This window comes from Argiope bruennichi, chromosome 3 (assembly GCF_947563725.1).
Source record: "Argiope bruennichi chromosome 3, qqArgBrue1.1, whole genome shotgun sequence".
In the NCBI taxonomy this organism is placed as follows: domain Eukaryota; kingdom Metazoa; phylum Arthropoda; class Arachnida; order Araneae; family Araneidae; genus Argiope; species Argiope bruennichi.
In genome coordinates this window covers 126,586,242-126,604,858 of record NC_079153.1, presented here as the reverse complement: position 1 = coordinate 126,604,858, position 18,617 = coordinate 126,586,242, and the positions used below count along the sequence as shown (strand labels likewise).

Genomic DNA, 18,617 nt, shown 5'->3' with positions numbered 1-18,617 from the left:
TCTTATATGTAATCATATTTGTCATTTGCATATCTGTCTGCAATTATTTGAAACGTAATTTTCCTTCTTTTTTTAAAATAACGTCCACTTACATCTATACAAAATCAGATAGAGGGCCATTCAAGTATCTAAACGGAGATATGGTGTGGCTTTGATGTTAAGGTTATGTTAGTTATATATAATAAAAAAAATCTTACCATCCTAAGATATATATTAACCCGCTAGATATAAGAGTTACAAGATTAAAACTGACCGAGTGAAAATTGCTTGAGGCAAATGGAATTTTATATAAACTTATACCAAGGAATAATTTAAAAATTGTTTTAAGTAAACTGAAATGGTCACTGCAATATTTGTTACTTGTTTAAGCATTCAACATAGAAGAGAAAAACAGATATTTAGCTTGTATAGCAAAAATTACAAGGAAAGAAACTAATGGGACACCATAATGGTATTTTTTCCAAGCCTAATAAGGAAAGTGCAGGGTTAAAGAGTGCTTATGTTGTATCATAATTGAAACCACATTCTTGATTGCACCCATCCGGGAATGGATTCTTCCAAAAATATAAATAATAGTCTTTTTAAAATACCTGAGTATCAATTAAGCATTAATGAAAAAAATAAGGACCAAATTAAGGAAGAAGTCTTTAAAATTTTTAATTATTCACAGTCAAATAAGTTGCTGCCCAATTTAATCGTATATTATAAAAATTTTGACCATCATAAAACATTATTATCTCAGTCTTTAAACGATCTCCATAAATCAAAATATTTCATTAAATTAAAATTGTAAAACTCAAAATGTACTTTGTCTCGAACGCTCTTGTTTCAGTATCGGGCAATATAGATAAGCAAGATATTCTCAATAACTGTTTGAAATTTCCCTTACTTGATATACTGAAAACGCAGATATTTATTCTTGTTTTCTTGTATGTGAAGTATACAGAGAAAGCATTGGAATGGTAAAAAAAAATTAGAATTCGAGATTTCTGCTTATCTCCACATTTTAGATCCTCTTGAATTCGAAAAACGCATTTTTAGAATTCTGCTGATCTGTCTAATAATCAAAAGCAATTTGAATTAGTCTGTCACGATAAATCAAGAGCACTTTGAGTTAGACTTACGAAAATTCGTACACTAACTTAAAAATTAAATTTGTGTATTTCTGTCAAACTTGAAACGAAATTCACTTAGAAGAAGTCTGTCCGGCAGTCCGAGTGAATATGAACGTGATAACTACAAAATTTAAAGAGCAAGATAGAAAATATTTGGTACAACATTTTATCATCTAAAATGCAGATCCATATCAAAGTTGGTTTCAAATCCTTCAAAGGGTTAGCCGTCATTCGGATCGGTACTTTTGCAGGCATATAAAAGCAATAGCTCAAAAATGCAATGATTTAGATAAATTAAATTTGCTATGTGATCTTGTGGATACAATTATAGCTTTGTATCAAATTTCAGCTTCAATCGGTTAGTAGAAAGAAAAGCGTCCAAAATTCACATTCGATTTTTGGATACTTGCGTATTAACTGATCTGGATGTTAATCACAAAAAAATCGCACGCAAGATACAATAAAATGTTAGATTCATTCCTAAAATTTACATTTCATAACCGTCATTCATCAGTGCCGTGGAAGGGATTCACCCCCCCCCCCCCCTCCCCAAGATCCACAACTTTATGCGTGGGAAAAGATGATGAAAAACGTGAGAAAGTTTTAAAGTGACCAATACAGCTGATTTCATAAAGTACTTGTATAATAAGCGACAGCATACTGTAGAACAACTTCAGAAAGTGAGCGCAGTTCATTAAATGGAACATCTAAAAAAAAGCAATTTTTTCAATACCAAAGCTTTAGGCAAGACTGTCGATCGGTATGACAGGGGTTGTCTTTAAAATATTAAATTTCTATGCAAATCGCTTTGTAGATGTTCTTATTTCGATTCACAAGCTTAAGGAAACGTCATTTTATTGATCTTAGCACATAAAATAAAACTAATCTACAAATAAATAAATAAATATTAATTTTCTAAGCAAATACTCAAGTATTAAAGGGTTTTTTAAACGCTCTCATTCTCACGTCACATAATTAAAAGAGATCTCTTAATTTATATATCTTCAAATCCAGCTTGATAAGATTTTTAAGGGACCTTCCCACCACAATGCAATTTTACCACAAAAAAAAAGATTCAACGTTTCATTATTCGCTCAGTTTGAACCGTAGAACTGTAAAACTTTTATTTAAAAAATTGGGGAAAGAAAACATTTTACTAGAAATCAATATTAGAAAGTGTTGTGAATGTATGAAATTTCATATTTCATAATTTTTTAAAGCTAAAACGGCATAAAAACAACTTTATATCTGATAAAAAATATTTTTTCAAGCATATGCCTTTATCGGGGAATTTAAAAAGTACTTCTTAAACCACGGTTAGAAAAGACAACACGCATTAAAAAATACTTCAAAAAGGTGACACAATCTTTAAAATATCAGTCACTTCAAAATAGTCTTCATTTTAACGTATATAGCTTAAAAGAAAAATTTTCAACAAAATAAGACCAGTTATTTAGATGGTGCAGTTTTTTTTATTTATTTATTTCTCTGCTTTGAATCCAATATGCGTCACAACTTTATTCTGTTTATCCTTTTTGCAGATTCAACATACAGATTTAATCCTCCTTAAGGATTAAAATCTCCCTTAACTAAGCATTTATATTTTGAAACATATCTTGTATCTTAGAAGCGAAATTAAGGTAAACTTCCAGTTCTGAAAGATGGTGAATTTCCATTCTTTCACTCGTTTCTTTGGACCAAATTAAAATTCAAGCCCATTATTAATGAAAATTATTTAGTTGAAAGTATTTGAGAAATCATGGACAAATTGCAAAAATATATTTTTAGAAAACCCTTTAAATTAGAGAAACAAAATGCATTTAATTATTCACAATAGAACTTCTAAAGTTGATAGCTTTAATAAGAAATACTTTGACCGCGGATAGCTTTTTTCAAGCTATATTTCATGCTATGCATTTGCAAGAGCTTCAGCAAATACGATACGCTTTTTTAAACCCAAGAAAATACTGCAAAGCATCTATTGCATATAATCTTTCTATAACCCCACATAAAGGAATCTCGAAGAACTTAGAAGAAAGGAACTTAACTTTGAAAACAATGTATGATATGACTATGAAGGGAAATTTCCTCTTTAAATCAACATCAAACCATACATAGCGCCATCTATCGGAAGCTGCAAAGTACAAAGCTGCGAAATTAAACTTCATGAACAATGAAAATAATATACAGCATAAAAGAAACCCCGATCATTCAGAATTATTGTTTTAGATAATTTTGTAATGTGTGTGAGAATCCTTATACACCCTGTAATAACCGCATCGTCAAAAACCAAAATAGTAAGCATCGAATACAATGTCGATTGAACGGTTAAGCATAAAGAAATAGAAACATATTATAGAAAATAAGAAAGCTTTTAAATAAAACAAAATAAACATAACTACATTTACATCAGGTTCAATTCCTAAAATAAGTTTCTGTAAAACAGATGGTACAGTAAAAGAAAGTCAATAACAGTTTCTAGTTCACATTTTCTTCAGCCTTTCATTGTCTTCAAGTGTAACGTGTAGTCAGGTAACGTATTTCTTTTTCTCAGGAAGACATAATAGCCCGCTACACCCATAATTATTCCAACAACGAAGAGTCCCAAGGCAGTACCAGCAAGAGTTGCTGTGGAAAAAAAAAGAAAACTATTATAAAAAGATATTAATTTTTTTTTTTAAGAATTGGAAAAATTAGGTTTAAATCAATGGCAATGGTTCTCTGTGTGTATGCCATTAAAATATTTTTGTAACTAAACTAAAATACACATTCTGTAATTCAAATCTTTCGCTGATATATTGAATGTTCTACATTATTCCCCGGAAATATCACCTAACTGAAGAACAAATTCTAGATAATTTTTCAGGATGTTTGGTGAAGCTCGTCAACCAGACAAAATTTAATCTTATTACCGAAAAATCAGTCGGAATCTAATGATAACTTATATATAAATCTGATATATAACGGTCAATTGAATAGATCATGTGCTTCAATGAACCAATTACTCTTTAATTGCACTACAAATTTAAGCTAGCACTGCACTGTCCAACAAACACTTTTCAACATCGAGCGTTTAATAGCATTGTATAATCCGACTTTGATTTATGAGTTTCCAATTTCCAAATCTTCAGTTTCTTAGATTAATAAAAGAGCAAAAAAACCGTAATCATGTTTTTGAAAAACTCTACCCCATGGCATGCGAATAGTTTATTTTTTCTAATATTTTCAATATAATCCTCTCGAGTTCGACAAGGTTAAAATTGGAGTGTTCCAACATTCAAGTTTCTGAATGAAAAAAACTGAACTGAATGTAAAAAAAAAGCTATTTTGTCTAATACCGGCATTTATGGTAAGTTTTGGAAATAAAAATAAAAACTTTTTGTAGACTGATAACTATTAGATAATGGTTTGATTTTTTTACCGCATGTTTTACCAATTCCATAAAAGTACATAAAGAAATTCAGACAGCGTTTTCAAAGACATATAAAAGGAATAGGTTGGGTTTCATCGGTTGAGTATTCAAAGAATAAAGAAGTTCGTTGCAGAAAGGATAAATTAAATAATAATTCCTGTAGAAATGATTACATATCTCCAAATTTTTGATAATGTAATAAACAATTCATTCATGAACCATTTAAGCATTGCATTATGTCAGCACAAGTAATTTTTGAGGGTGAATATATAGAAAGTAAATGCAAATTGTGTTTCTAAGAACAATATATTCCTGAAAGTAAGCCAAAATGCATCTTTTGGCGAGAAAAAAAAGGGGTTTTATATTCGGGAAAACACATACTGTTCCAACATCACATATCATTCGAATCTGTTGTAGTAAATTTGAACACAAAATTAAAAATTATATTTTTTAAAAATTAATGTTTTAATTGTTTTCATGAATTCAGTGCCCGTACTACGTGTTTTCAATTATTACAACTCAGTGATTTTCAAGGAGCTTAATTTTCTCTTTACTTTGCTGCACTTCAGTTTATTATATCGGGGAAACAATTAAAACTTCTCGTTGTTAAAGATGCGAATTACGTTGCCTGTTTTCAAATTTTACAGAGCAATTTTTACAATCAAAGCACTGCAAACTGTTTGTATCTTTAAAAATAACTGTCTTATTCATTAAAATAATTATATTTTCAGTTATGGTTTTTATCACTCATTTGCTATAATTCCAATAATTTTCTAAATTTTCGTTTATTTATGACTTATTTATTATTTTGAAAAACCATAAAATTTAAAAATTTAGTTTTAATACATGATATATAAGTAATAAGTATTTTAAGTAAATCTTTGTTTGCCGTATTAAAATGAAATTGCGTTCATGTCCAGTTTTTTCCTAATCCAAGCGTTTGGATGATAGGGACTTTTTATTGTGATCCCTTCAGCTTTGAATAAGTCAAGTTCTACAACAATAAGTTCAGAAACTTTTTTTCTTAAATACTGATTTCTTTCAGTGGAATAATATAAAAATGTTAATGGTACATCTTAAATATTTACTAAGGAAAACTTTGAGCTAAAATATAATGGTTTGTACCTGAGTATTAAATGATAATATAACAAAAAAAATGTGAGGATTTAAAATAATCAAACCATTATTTTTCTAGTGCTTCCAATACTATGAGAGATTAAAAGCACATTTAAAGTTTCATTTGAATACACCTTAGCAAAGCGTTTTATAGCAGATATCTGAATAACAAGCTTAACACTATATTTACAATAAATCTTCTTTAGAAAATAATGGGAGAAAAAAGAGAATATTTACCTCCAGAGAATGAATTCTTCATTATAGCTAGAAGAAAGAAATAACAATAAATGAATTTAAAAGTAATTCAAAAATTACATAAAAATGAAAAAAAAGTGTAAAACTGGAGTAAACTTACTTTCTGGGTGCACTATATTTTCAATTGCAGTTATTTTATATTCGACATCCTGTAAAGAAAAAGAATGCATTTTTAAATTTAAATTTTAAACTTAATTTTTTTTAAACTTTAAAAAATTGTCTAAAGTTTTTAATTTTTAAAAAAATATTAATCCTTTTTTAAAAATGATTCCTCTTGTACAGTTTTCAGTATTTTTCGCCAGATTTTTTTCAAAGCGGATTTTTGATATCTATATTAGTTTCTGAGATATAAAAAAAAAGTTGCTCGAAATTTTGTGAAATATTTTGGGAATATATAATAATTTTTCACTTTGAGCATTTTTAGAAAAAATTCTAATCAAAATTTTTACAAATCTATTAAGCATGCATTAAAGAGCGAGCAGAAAATATTTCGTGCAATTACAATAAAATGTGATCGACTTTTAACATTTTGCAGTTGACAAAATTTTGGAAAAAAAGCAAACTGAGATAAACAGCTTTAAAGTTTTCAACACGATAAAATTCTCATAAACATAGTTCATATCAAGCTGGTTTTTTCACAAAACAATAATGTGGCCTTTTTAAGTCTTAAGTCATTAATTTTATTAATATACATTATCATCATATTTTTAATGACCATTAGCATATATAGGGATTATTAGAAAAAATTAGAAATTTTTATTCTATAAACTTTTTTTCTTCAAAATATTTATTAAATGATCAGCAGCTCTGTTTATAAAATATCTATTAATACACTGCGAAATTTCTAGACCATTTGATTGAAATTCAAATGAAATTAGTCATTTTGAAGATGATTATAATAATTAGTGGGAAATTCAATCGAAATGGAAAGCAAAAGTAAAATTATAAATAAAAAATGATTTAACCGTTACAGAACAAAACAACTGTCCTGCTTTTTATTTCATGGGAAAAATTAAGAGGCCTGGCTACTTGAATAGGAATTATCTTTGATGTAAACACTGGAATTGGGCTTGGCACCTGATATTGAGCTGGACACAACAATTCCATATCTCATTAAATACTTCTCCGATTGTTTTGAAATTTCCTGATTACTAAGTCAAAGTTTCAAGAATCATTTGTCACTCTAAATTGGAAAACCCTTCGAAAAGTAAACTTGACTTAAGTCTTCTAGAGTTATGATAAAGTTCTTATCATAAATCTGAATGTTTGATTATATTTAAAATAAAATATTGATATATTCATTAGTTGTCTATATCGCCAGATATTAATCTAAGTGATTTTTAACGCAGGAATCTTATGGAAGACCTAATTTACAAGAAATAACCGAAGAAACTTCTTCAAAAAACTTTCTATCAAAACTACTATTTTGTTTCTTTGAAGGCGCTAGCATTTAAATGTTATCTATTAAATACATTTTCTATGTTCGTTTCAATAAAAAAAGTTTGTAATATTGCCTGTAAAAACACCAGAGTATTATCTGTTATAGATTTGAAGTTATAAAAAGTTTAAAGTTATAGATTTGTTAAATTCATAGCACGTATATTTTAAGAATTTAAAATTTTTTTAGCATTGACATTTTTAATTTCGACATTTAACAATGTATAAAATACTTCAATACAAAACTGATTTTTACATTATCTTAAAATTCGAAAAATTATTGCCAATTTTTTAAATATATATATTTTTTTTTATAATTTTTGAAATGAAATTAGAAACCCTTTCCCTCTTGCTACTATTATTTCACCTAGCTTTTTTCACTCTTTTTTACTAATCAAGAAATTCAAGATAAAGGAACACGACAAAGCAAATGAGATAGGTGGATAATGATCAAGGAATGAAGATTTGTCTTAATTTGCCATATTTTTAATATCAGGCATGCTTTTAATAAAATTTTGAGATTTTGCTGTACTAACAATTAATGCTGAATTTTAGAATTATGGGATGGTGAAAATTTTTTTAAAGGCGTTCATTTTTAAACATTAATGTCCTTTCTTACGATATAATTACATGCATAAAAATAAGAGTCAGAAAATAGGGAAATGCATAGAACAATAAATAGAACGGTGGAAGGTTCCTAAATGTCATAAATTAGATGTCTGTCTTAATTTGGAGTTCGAAATTATTTTACTGGGTGCTGCCGATAAAACCGAATTATTAAAAATATTTTATTGAACTTTTTATCGCCCATTAATCCCGACGAAGCAACAGGTCTTGAAAGACAGCTTGTAGGGAATAATATACTCCTCAATTGTAGGTTGATCAATTGTTACAGTTATTGAGAACGATTCCATATTAAAAGGATCACATCGAATTAATAAATTTAAGGTATTAGATTCTCGCTTCTCTACGTTTTATTTTATACTGGAGTGTTACGCCACAATCTCGGTGTGTGTGTTTTTTTTTCAACAGACTCCAAACTTAAACTAGTATGATCTGTTCGGCATTATATATCGTGAAAATGAGCTCACTTCTCTTCTGTATCGGTTTTAGAGATGTGAGAAAAAAACCAAAATAAAAAAAAATCGAAACTCTTTTAAAACAGCAATTTTATACATTCTGCTATACAATTCAAATTAAGTATATGATTTCAAATATATATATTATGCACAAATGCTCATCTGAATAATAATATCACCTTCAATTAGAAATAAACTCGAAATATTTCGTTTTGAATGAATATTACCTTCCCATCCCTTTTAATTTTCAGAGACAAATTCCCCGTCTTCGCCGATTCTTCAATTATTCTATAGGCTGTGTGCATATCTGGTTCCTTCTTCCCCGACTCAGTTCCTAAATAGATAAGAAATAAAAAACAGTTTAGAATTAAAATCATTTTAAAATTGTTATTTTATGGCTTTTAATTATTGAAAAATATCATCTGAAAAATTACTTTGTTAATTTGTAAAATAAATAACCAGCAAGAGTTATCTCCCAAAACTTTCTCGCATACTCTGTAATAAATTTGTCATGCCAGAGAAAACCTTATATGGAATTGGCGTACAATAGTTAGGAAATACCTTTTGGCGGGAATTTAGCATTTTTACTGACTTTATCGTTTTATCCGTGACCAGTTATTTGGCGATTAATTCCTGGTATGCGTTAATAGTGTGGTGAAAGCTTATAAGCCAGTTAACAGCTACGCTACACGAGCAATTGCTTTTGTATTGTGGTCATGTTACTGGGCTGCAAACTACAAGGTCCCAGGTTCTATCCTCGCGCATCACAATTCGCCACAATAGTATCCAAAAATCGAATTTGATTTTTAAAAGCATTTTTCCACATCGATTAAAAACTTATGGTCATAACATTGCATAACAAATTTGATATATTCAAGTTATTGAGTTTTTGAATCATCGCGTTTATATATTTCTGAAAGTAGACTTTGACAGGTGTCTACAGTGTTGATGCTGAATTTGTGTACGAAATTTTATCAGCATGTCTATCATCATTTTGTAGTTATCGCTTTAACTTATATTCGAAAGCCCGACAAACAGAGTTACCCTGAACAGATTTACTCAAAATTTGATAGATATCTGCAAATTTGGTATAAAGACCTTGCACCAATTTTCAACCATCTAGTTCAAAGCGCTTTTCAGTTCTCTTTGTCACAGACAGACAAATATTTTCCAAAAATGTGCTTTTAAAACTCAGAGAGATCTGATTTTTTTTTTTTTTTTTTTTTTTTTATCGCAGTAAAAAATCTCGAGTTCAAATTTTTGGGCGATTATTATATTTTCCCTATACTACGTATACGAGAAAGTGAAAAAATAAAAATTATTAATGCATTAATTCTTGCGAAACAAAAGACGAAAATCGTTTATCATTCCAGAAACATGCTTGTTTGAAAATTTCTGAGTGAGATGGAAATACAACAAATCACTGATTTTGCTATAAAGTTGGTAATTGTGGAATAAAGTGGTAATTTGGTATTATCACGCTATAAAAGCGCTCAATCAATCACATCGCTCCAATATTTGATACATGTGACAAAAGTAAGAGTAGACTGATTACAAATTCGAAATATAAATAGAGTGCATGCTATAGAAATATTAAAAATCGAATTTAAAGGAGGTGAAACTTTAAATTATTTTTTTAAGTGTAGGGAAAAAGTAATCCGCATGTCCCTTTCAGGCTTGGAAAAAAATAATTGTTAATTGACTTTATAATTTGAATAAAAAAGTTTTTAATAAAAATAAAAAATATTTAATGAAGAGTATTTTAAAAATTTATTTTTAAGTTTTTAAAAAAAAATGCTTCTATTTAATTTTATTGTTTTCATTATGACAACGATTGTATTTCACTCACTTTTTAATCTTTTTAAATTTTGTTCATTTATGACTCATCTAGATCAGTTAACTTAAATTTTAATTCCAAAATAGCCCTTCCAGCTAGTTGAGAATTTAGGAGACAATAGAACTCACTATTTAAAATTAAAATAAAAATATATTTGCTGTTTAATACACTACTAAAAGTATTATTTAATAACTTTTTAAACTTATTTATTATATTTTTACTTACCTGTAACTTTTGGTTTATCCAAGATCCAACCAGTGAATTCAACAATTTTTACACCATCATATACGCACTAATAAATAAATACATAATGTTAGGCACTCAAGCATGCAAGGAAACGAATAGTTTTTTTAAAAAATAAAAACACAAGTTTCTAATATACAACAGTTTAATCTTTCTGTAGTTAATATTGTTATGAAAAATCCAAATATGTATGGGGAAAATATATATGGGTATTGTATGTATGGGTGTATATGTATGGGTATATGTATGGGCATTGTATGGGGAAAAGCCCAATAGGCAAAATTACAAATAGCAACACTAAATTCTACACGGATAAAATACGATAGCAAAGTAGCGCAACCGAAGCTCACACAAAAACAGCACTTGCAGAGAACAACTACAGAAAGCAGCAAATTGCTATTAAACAGCGGTAATGGCACAAAGCATACTGATGACAGAATAATAATAATGAAACTCGCTTAACTACTCTTTCTCGTCTCAAATATTCTATTCTGGGATTTTTATAACTTCTCTGATAAGACATACAATGCTCAAGCAAAAACTTTGAAACACTAATGAATCTATCATCAAGATTCTCGAACATTCTGAGCCATATATTTTTTCAACAAGAACGGAGGTCATTGATTCGGCACCCATTCAACAATCATTACTATATCCGTAAAACTATTTTCTTTTCCAGGAGATTAACTGCGTGGGGAAATCATGTTACAAATTCTTTACAATATGTACTTGTTTTCTTTTCAGTTCAATAATTAAAGAAACAATTGTGTAAGAATGTATGTTAATGATGACTTAATTCTAATTGTGATAATAAAATGTTATTTTCACTAACAAATCGAACTGCATGATGCTCGTTCAAAATAAGGATTTAGAATTTGTTGATAATTGAAAATGTTAAAGCAAAAAATTTTATTAAGACAATTTTTTTCTAATTTCCGAAGACAAACGATATCACTTTTAATTTTTAGTGATTAAGGTCTTGCATTCAAATGCACTAAGTATTCAAATGAAAATGGAGGTTTGCACTATTTATAGTATTAATATAGTTTTTTTAAAAAATACTTACAGCCAGTTCGCTCAATCTAATCACAGACACATTTGTGGCTATAATCAAATTTAAATAAAGACGTTTCAAAACTTCTTGATATGTTTTGCTGTCCTTTACTGTAGGAGGACCTAAAAATAAAAATGAATTTTATTTTATTTTATACTAAAAGAAAAGATTAAATAGAAACTTCAGATTTTTTATTTGTAATCCATAATTATAAATAATTCAGAGAAACTTAAGGCCAATTTCTCTGAAATGCAGGTGATAAGACTGGTATGGATTAAAATTTTAATCGCACGCATCGGTTGAATAATAATTAATTTCTAAAAATATTAAAATAATATATTGCTATTGGGATATTAAAAATATTCAAAATTTTAGGACTCTAACACCTTAGGGAGTAAAAAAAATCGATTACACAAGTCCATCTTTAGAAACATAAAATAAGCAAAATGAAGTGGAAACTTTAAAAAACTCGCGATCTGAAAAATTCAATATTTTAAAAATAAAATCATTAAAAAGAACCAGTTTTAAGCAAATGATAATTGTATTATTACCTTCCACCTTTAATCGGAAGCCCTTCTTCTGTTGACTAGTGAAGCATGGTGATATGTCAAAAGCTTCCCATCTTAATCTTTCAATGAAGCTATTTATGGATAAGTAAGTAAACAATGACAGCTGAAAAAAAAAATAATTTCGAATTTTTGTGATTATGTGGAAAATCCTGACAAAAAATATCCAAGAAATTTGGAATGCAAGAGAAATATCTCTTTCCTCCATAAGAAATTAAAACTTATGTTCTGATAAGAATACGCAAAATCTGTTAAAAAAAATAAATTATTAGCATTTGCATTTATATTTCATAGAATTTGAATATTGCATACTTAAAAACAGTAGGGCATAGAAAGATAGTTTTATTATGCATTTCAATTGCTGATTATTAACAAATATGTATTATTAAAAACTACGAAAGCCGTAAGATTACTTCGAATGTCTTGCTTTTACTTTCGGTTTTCTGGCGAGAATGTAAGTGAATGAGTACTGATCATCATATATCCTATGGACAAACGAGGTTCATTTTCAATCAGATGGTGCTGTGGATATACAGTATTGCAGCATATGAATTCCACCAATCCTCATGCCGTGCAACTTGAAGCTTCTGCATTCCCATACGTCATGGTCTGGTGTGGATTCACGGCGAATTTCATTGTTGGCTCGTGCTTCTTCGAGCAAACTACAGTGGATGTGTTCATAGTGAACGAAAATCACAGTGAACGTTTATTCACTGTGATTTAGTTCACCAGTGACCAATATAACAAAGTTCTGGATGATCATGTTTTCACGTTTATTCACTGTGATTTAGTTCACGAGTCACCAATGACCAATATAACAAACTTCTGGATGATCATGTTCTCACGTTTATTCACAATGATTTAGTTCGCCAGTCACCAGTGACCAATATAAGAAAGTTCTGGATGATTATGTTGTCACATTTATTCACTGTGATTTAGTTCACCAGTCACCAGTGACCAATATAACTAAGTTCTGGATGATCATGTTTTCACGTCGTTAAGGCAAGGAGCCTGCTCGACCACCGCAGTGTTAACGCAAGATGGAGCAATTACTCATTCGGTAAGACTTGCACAAAAAGTGATTCAAACTCACTTCTGTCGTGAACGCACCTTCCCACTTGCACGGTTACCAGATCAGAACCCTTGCGACTTCCGGATGTGGGATTTTCCGAAATATCACATTTTTTCAAGGAAGTGTATCTAATGAAATGAAAGCCAGCATCACTCGAAATGCCCCCTTCATTACTGCTAAAACATTGCTTTCAGCATATCGTTGATCGACAAATTCTGCACATAAAGTAGACAGATGTGTAAATAATTAAAATATTCTGTTATAGTTTGGTTTTGAAAAAGAAAGAATATATCTTTCTTTTTTATTTCGTTATAGAGCCACCTGTTGGCAAAATTTTAAACTATTTTTTTCAGGTGGCATACCGTAAGTTATACTATTTCATAAATTATAAAACTCTTGTAGTTTTAAAAATAACCTTTCCATACGGATAAATGTATAACTATTCATTATAGGAAACATGCCTATGCATTTTGTGTGTGTGTTCTTTTTTTTTTTTTTCTAAATTTAACTTTATTGGTATTACAATATTCTTATAATCTAAGAAATAAATACGGTTTACTGATATGAAATACAGTCCCCCCATACACAAATTCAGAAAAAATGATTTGAATAACTTTCTATGAGATGCAATCAAAGATTATGTAGGTGGTTAAGATAAATTTCCTTATAAAGAGTTCAAATAGTTTTTCACCAAAATATTTTTATTCAGATTTTTTTTTAAAAAATCAAACATTTGGTTCAGGAATATTTTTACTTACTTCAAACCTGTCTGTTGTATCATTCTTTTGGTATTTGTATACTTCTGCATGTGAAAGTTTCAGTTTTCCGGATCCTGTAGGCTTTTGTGCACTCTGCGAAAAATTAAAACTGGATTTAAAAATGCTTTTCCAACATCCTTGAGAGCTTATTTTGTTTACTCTCTTTATTTAGATATATTAAAGATACTTAAATTCGGACATATTTTATAAATGTATGAATATTTCAAAATTAAATTATTCGTAAACAAATTTCAACATATGTGCTTTTCTGTCAAATAATTAGTTCAATATAGACAGTGACACATTTTTGTATAGTGACACGAACCTATAAAAATTATTTGCTTGCAATGTTAGTACCATAGCTGAAAAGAGAAATTCGTAATGATTTTTAATGGATTACAAACATGATAATCCCTGATATTGCTAAAAAATTTGGCAATGATTTAACAAAAAATAGTAAATAATTTTGGAAAATACAAGTATTATGATGACACCACTATTAGGAGAGGAGATCCGGGGAATTATCTAGAAAATTCCATATTCTGTCGAATGAGTTGAGTGGAATGTTGATCGCAGGATGAATTCTCTAGCTGTGCTTTGAGTGCTATTGCATTTTCTAGGTTTCTAACATCTTGCTATAAATACTGTACTCTGTATATGCCTCAGTTATGTTTTTCCTCCCTGTACTTTGAACCTCGTTTAACAGTATCCATTTCGATGGATTTTTCCCGCCCTACACCTACCAAACCGATTTCCTATTTTATATTTACCAATTTCCTCTCACCATGAAAAGATAAAGAAAATTTTATTCATATTTATAAAGAAATCGGCCAAAAATGATGTTAAATTCAGGATTAAAAATATATTATCAATTAAGATTTTATTTTGGCTATAATTTCAACATTGTTCCGAAATGGCCCTTTTAAATAAGCAATTGATCACTCAAACTGGTATTTACTTCATAGTTTTCACTAAATTCTGATGAAGAAGATATTTTAATGTATTTATGTTTGGATTCTGCAATTCAAGCTACATTTGAAAAATTCTTTCTGGCCTATTTTGAGTGTATTTTTCATCTTAAAAGATAAGGCTCAATATTTAAATGATACATGATGAATGAGATTTTCTGTGCATGAAAAAACTCCTCTAAAAATTATATTTTGTATGTAGATGAAAAATATATGAACTTCATAAGATAATGACTCAGAAAGAATGGAATATGAAAGAGTTTGTTTCAAAGGCAACATAATTTGAATCTTTATACTTTCGGAAACTTCATCTAATGCTTATTTGAAATAAACATAAAAAAAGTGAAAAATAAGTATTAATATAATTTCAAATTTCTCCTTGAGAAATCTTTCTCATTTCTGCTTATCTCTCTTCTTGAAATTGTGAATCTGATAATTACTTGTATTTTTATATTTAAATATACTTTTATATTTTTAACAAATTACATGCGTCAGTGCAATTTGAGCATTTGAATTAACAAGACGAAATGAAATTAAATGGAAATTTCATCCAATAGTAGTCAGCTATTTAATAATTTATTATATATTGTATCATATGGATTAATATAATATTATTTATAAATATTTTGATAATCAACTTTATTAAATCACATAGTTTATTTCTTTAGTTTTATATTCCAATTTATATTATCGTATACTGTATGATCCAATGTCATTTTATTTAATGAATATAGAATTGATTTATTTTTCATTCGCTGTTGACGAAATATATCAAAACAAGTTTTAAAAAAATCTTATGAACTCTTACTTTTGTAAAATAGAAATCTTGAACAATTTTAGCTTCATTTGTTTCGTCATACGAATACAAACTCCACACTTCATAATCCAAAGCATGAATTCGTCTCTGCAAAGAAAGAATCACTTTTTCAATATAAATTGTACGGAGTTCATATTTTTGAATTAACATTATTTTATCATTTCAATAAAATAAATTTAATTCATATGTTTTCAATGCATTCTATTTTTGAATGCTTTCTTTTTAATTTTCCAATTAGTTGTCTTATGTCATTTTAACCTGATTAGGAGGTTCGAGTTACTATGGAAAATTTCGCGCATTTATAGTAAGAAAGAATAGTATATACCATGAAATATTACACTGGTGCCATAAATGCTACTAGGTAAAAAACTAAAAATGTCTTTCTTTGCTAATATAATTTATATATTTACTATCTATAGCTGCAGTTAGTAAATTTTTGTAAAAATTAAAGTAATTTTTTTTAATTCAAGAATCAATATTATAAGGGTAAATTCTCAAAACATCAAGTTGCGACAGAGAACAGATAGATTCATATCTGAGTTCATGAACTTGGCACGGTCTTGCCATTCCTTGGTATATCGGGACTTATAATGCATAATTATTTCTGTATCTATGCATTACAGTTTCTAGCCTTTAGTAGTTCAAAAATAATTCAACTTGCACTGTTGTGCACTTGCAACTGATCAATAAAATCTATGTAGAATTAGCTATGTTTGTACTACAGAATTATTTTTATCATTATTTTTACACTTTCACTTATTTGTTATTGCGCTTTTATACTTTTTCTGTTTTTAGTCAAAAACTAAAATTTTTCAAAATTTAAAAAATTTGTAAATGTTTTAACTACAAAAAATATTTTATTTTCTATACTTTAGAAACCTAGCCATAAATTTCAGCATTTTTGTTTCTAATGTGGGCATCGATTCAATGACTTGTCGCAGCACACCTAAATAATGTATTCTGAAGGAATTGAAAGATCCCAAGAAAGACATTGCCAATCATTAACATGATCAAGCAATAATATTGAGTTCGATACGATTAGGCAACGAGCCAAATGGATAAATGAAATTCATTACCACGAGCCGAATTATGTGTATGTGCTACAGTCCACAGTGGAAAAGTCCGTTTTTTAGGTACCACTGATTTACCCCCAACCCTACGAGGATCCAAATCCACAAAATCCCTTCCACAATTATGTAGTTTCTCTCAAATAAAATCTTGAAATTTGTTGCATAGTAATATCTGGGAGTAAACGAACAAAAGAAAGTCATTGATTACATTTTCTTCACAGTTTTCTTCCATCGATTGCAATTTATCAAACAGATTGCTTTAAATTTAAAAAATATGTGTGAGTATAATGTATAATTAAAACTTCCTTTAAGTATACTATTAGGTTATGTTGTAATATAAATGTATTCATTCTTTCATACCTAATATTTGTAAAATATTACGTATGAAATGTATGGGAAAAAAGTACAAAATTATGATCAAATAAAACGTTAAACTTGAACATTATATATATATTATATATCTATCCTAATCTGATAAAATTCCAGTCAAATATATGTTAAACTTACAGTTCCAACATAAATAGACTCTTTAAGAGCTTCCTTTCCTTGAAAAAATACTTTTGGTAACCGTGTCATTTCATCCAGAGACACTTCTTTGCTGTTGAAGGGGCCTATTTCACAGGTAGATAAACTAGCTACCGATGTATATGCGACTCCTAAATAAAGTAAATACTGAAAATGTTATATTCAGACAAGCAATATTTAAAAATATGAGAGTGGAAGATACAATCATTTTAGTCTGTTTGTGTAGGATTTTTTATAATCTATTGTACAATTTTACTGTCGGCATATACTAGTTTATAGAATAAAAGATGAAAGAAACATATGTAAGTGTTAGCAGCATATGTTTCATTATTAGCTATTTGTAAAAAAAAAATTCGAAAACGTCATTAGAGATTTTTTAACAAGAGATACTGAAATGCAAATATAGCAATTTAAAAATTTTCAATTTTATTTATTTATTTATTGTTTATTTTGGTTTCTAAGACATTTTTATACTTTTACTTGTTTTGTGTTCGTATTTTACATTCATATTTATAGTCGTTCGAATTTTCATTACAATTTTTTCCTTCTATTATATGTTTTTTTTTCTTTTTAATTAAAATTCAACATTCATCCACACTAGAAGGGGGTTATACAGTTTTATAAAGGAATGTGTGTGTGTGGTGTAATGTAAAGGTACATACTAAATAGAGTGTCTGTGAGCTGATGCTTCGAATAATAAAACTCTTAATTATTTTTATTACAATATCCTGCAAGTATATGCGTATATGCGCGTTTACGTATATGTATCTGTGTATGGGAAATGGATACTTATTCAGCCACCGATTCGTTTTTTCTATATGAACCAAAAGCTATAAAACAATTGAAACAAACAATTAGTTATATCGCAAAGAACAGAGGGAAAATTAAAAGCGTAAAAGTGGCAGAAAAAAAGGAGATTGTGCTTGACAATTCAAGAAAATGGGATTTGCATTTAGATATAGAGCAGTTTTATAGAAAGACTTAGAAAGAAGAGAATAGAAAAATTTATACTCTAAGGTAAATAATACTCTCAAGTAAATCTCTGAGGCAACTGCTTCTCATAAAAAAAAGTAAAATCTCGATTAAAAAATATAAAAAAACTAAAAACAAAATTATCCTTTTAAACAAATATTTTAAATTCACTACAAAACATAATATACTTCACCTCCATAAAAGTCGAAAATTCTAGATGCGATTAATATTTGGTCATCGTCGTATTCATCCATTCGAATAATATTAAGCTTAGAATCGTACCAGACCTGGAATTGAAAAGAAACTAAATAATTTATATAA

The 18,617-nt window shown here is 28.6% G+C and overlaps 1 protein-coding gene across 1 annotated transcript in view; it reads right to left on the bottom strand.

The window, feature by feature from the left end:
- Nucleotides 1-3,468: 3,468 nt before the first annotated feature.
- The window catches only part of LOC129963073 (uncharacterized), a 70,871-nt gene continuing 55,722 nt past the window's right edge, over nucleotides 3,469-18,617 (bottom strand). The window contains exons 19-29 of the mRNA XM_056077106.1: nucleotides 18,490-18,583; nucleotides 17,307-17,455; nucleotides 15,721-15,816; nucleotides 13,945-14,037; nucleotides 12,100-12,220; nucleotides 11,561-11,670; nucleotides 10,477-10,543; nucleotides 8,642-8,748; nucleotides 5,999-6,047; nucleotides 5,881-5,907; nucleotides 3,469-3,743 (exon numbers count right to left, since the gene is read on the bottom strand). Coding sequence (XP_055933081.1) covers nucleotides 3,610-3,743; nucleotides 5,881-5,907; nucleotides 5,999-6,047; nucleotides 8,642-8,748; nucleotides 10,477-10,543; nucleotides 11,561-11,670; nucleotides 12,100-12,220; nucleotides 13,945-14,037; nucleotides 15,721-15,816; nucleotides 17,307-17,455; nucleotides 18,490-18,583 — 1,047 coding nt within the window. The 3' untranslated portion in view covers nucleotides 3,469-3,609. The remainder of the gene's footprint in view (nucleotides 3,744-5,880; nucleotides 5,908-5,998; nucleotides 6,048-8,641; nucleotides 8,749-10,476; nucleotides 10,544-11,560; nucleotides 11,671-12,099; nucleotides 12,221-13,944; nucleotides 14,038-15,720; nucleotides 15,817-17,306; nucleotides 17,456-18,489; nucleotides 18,584-18,617) is intronic.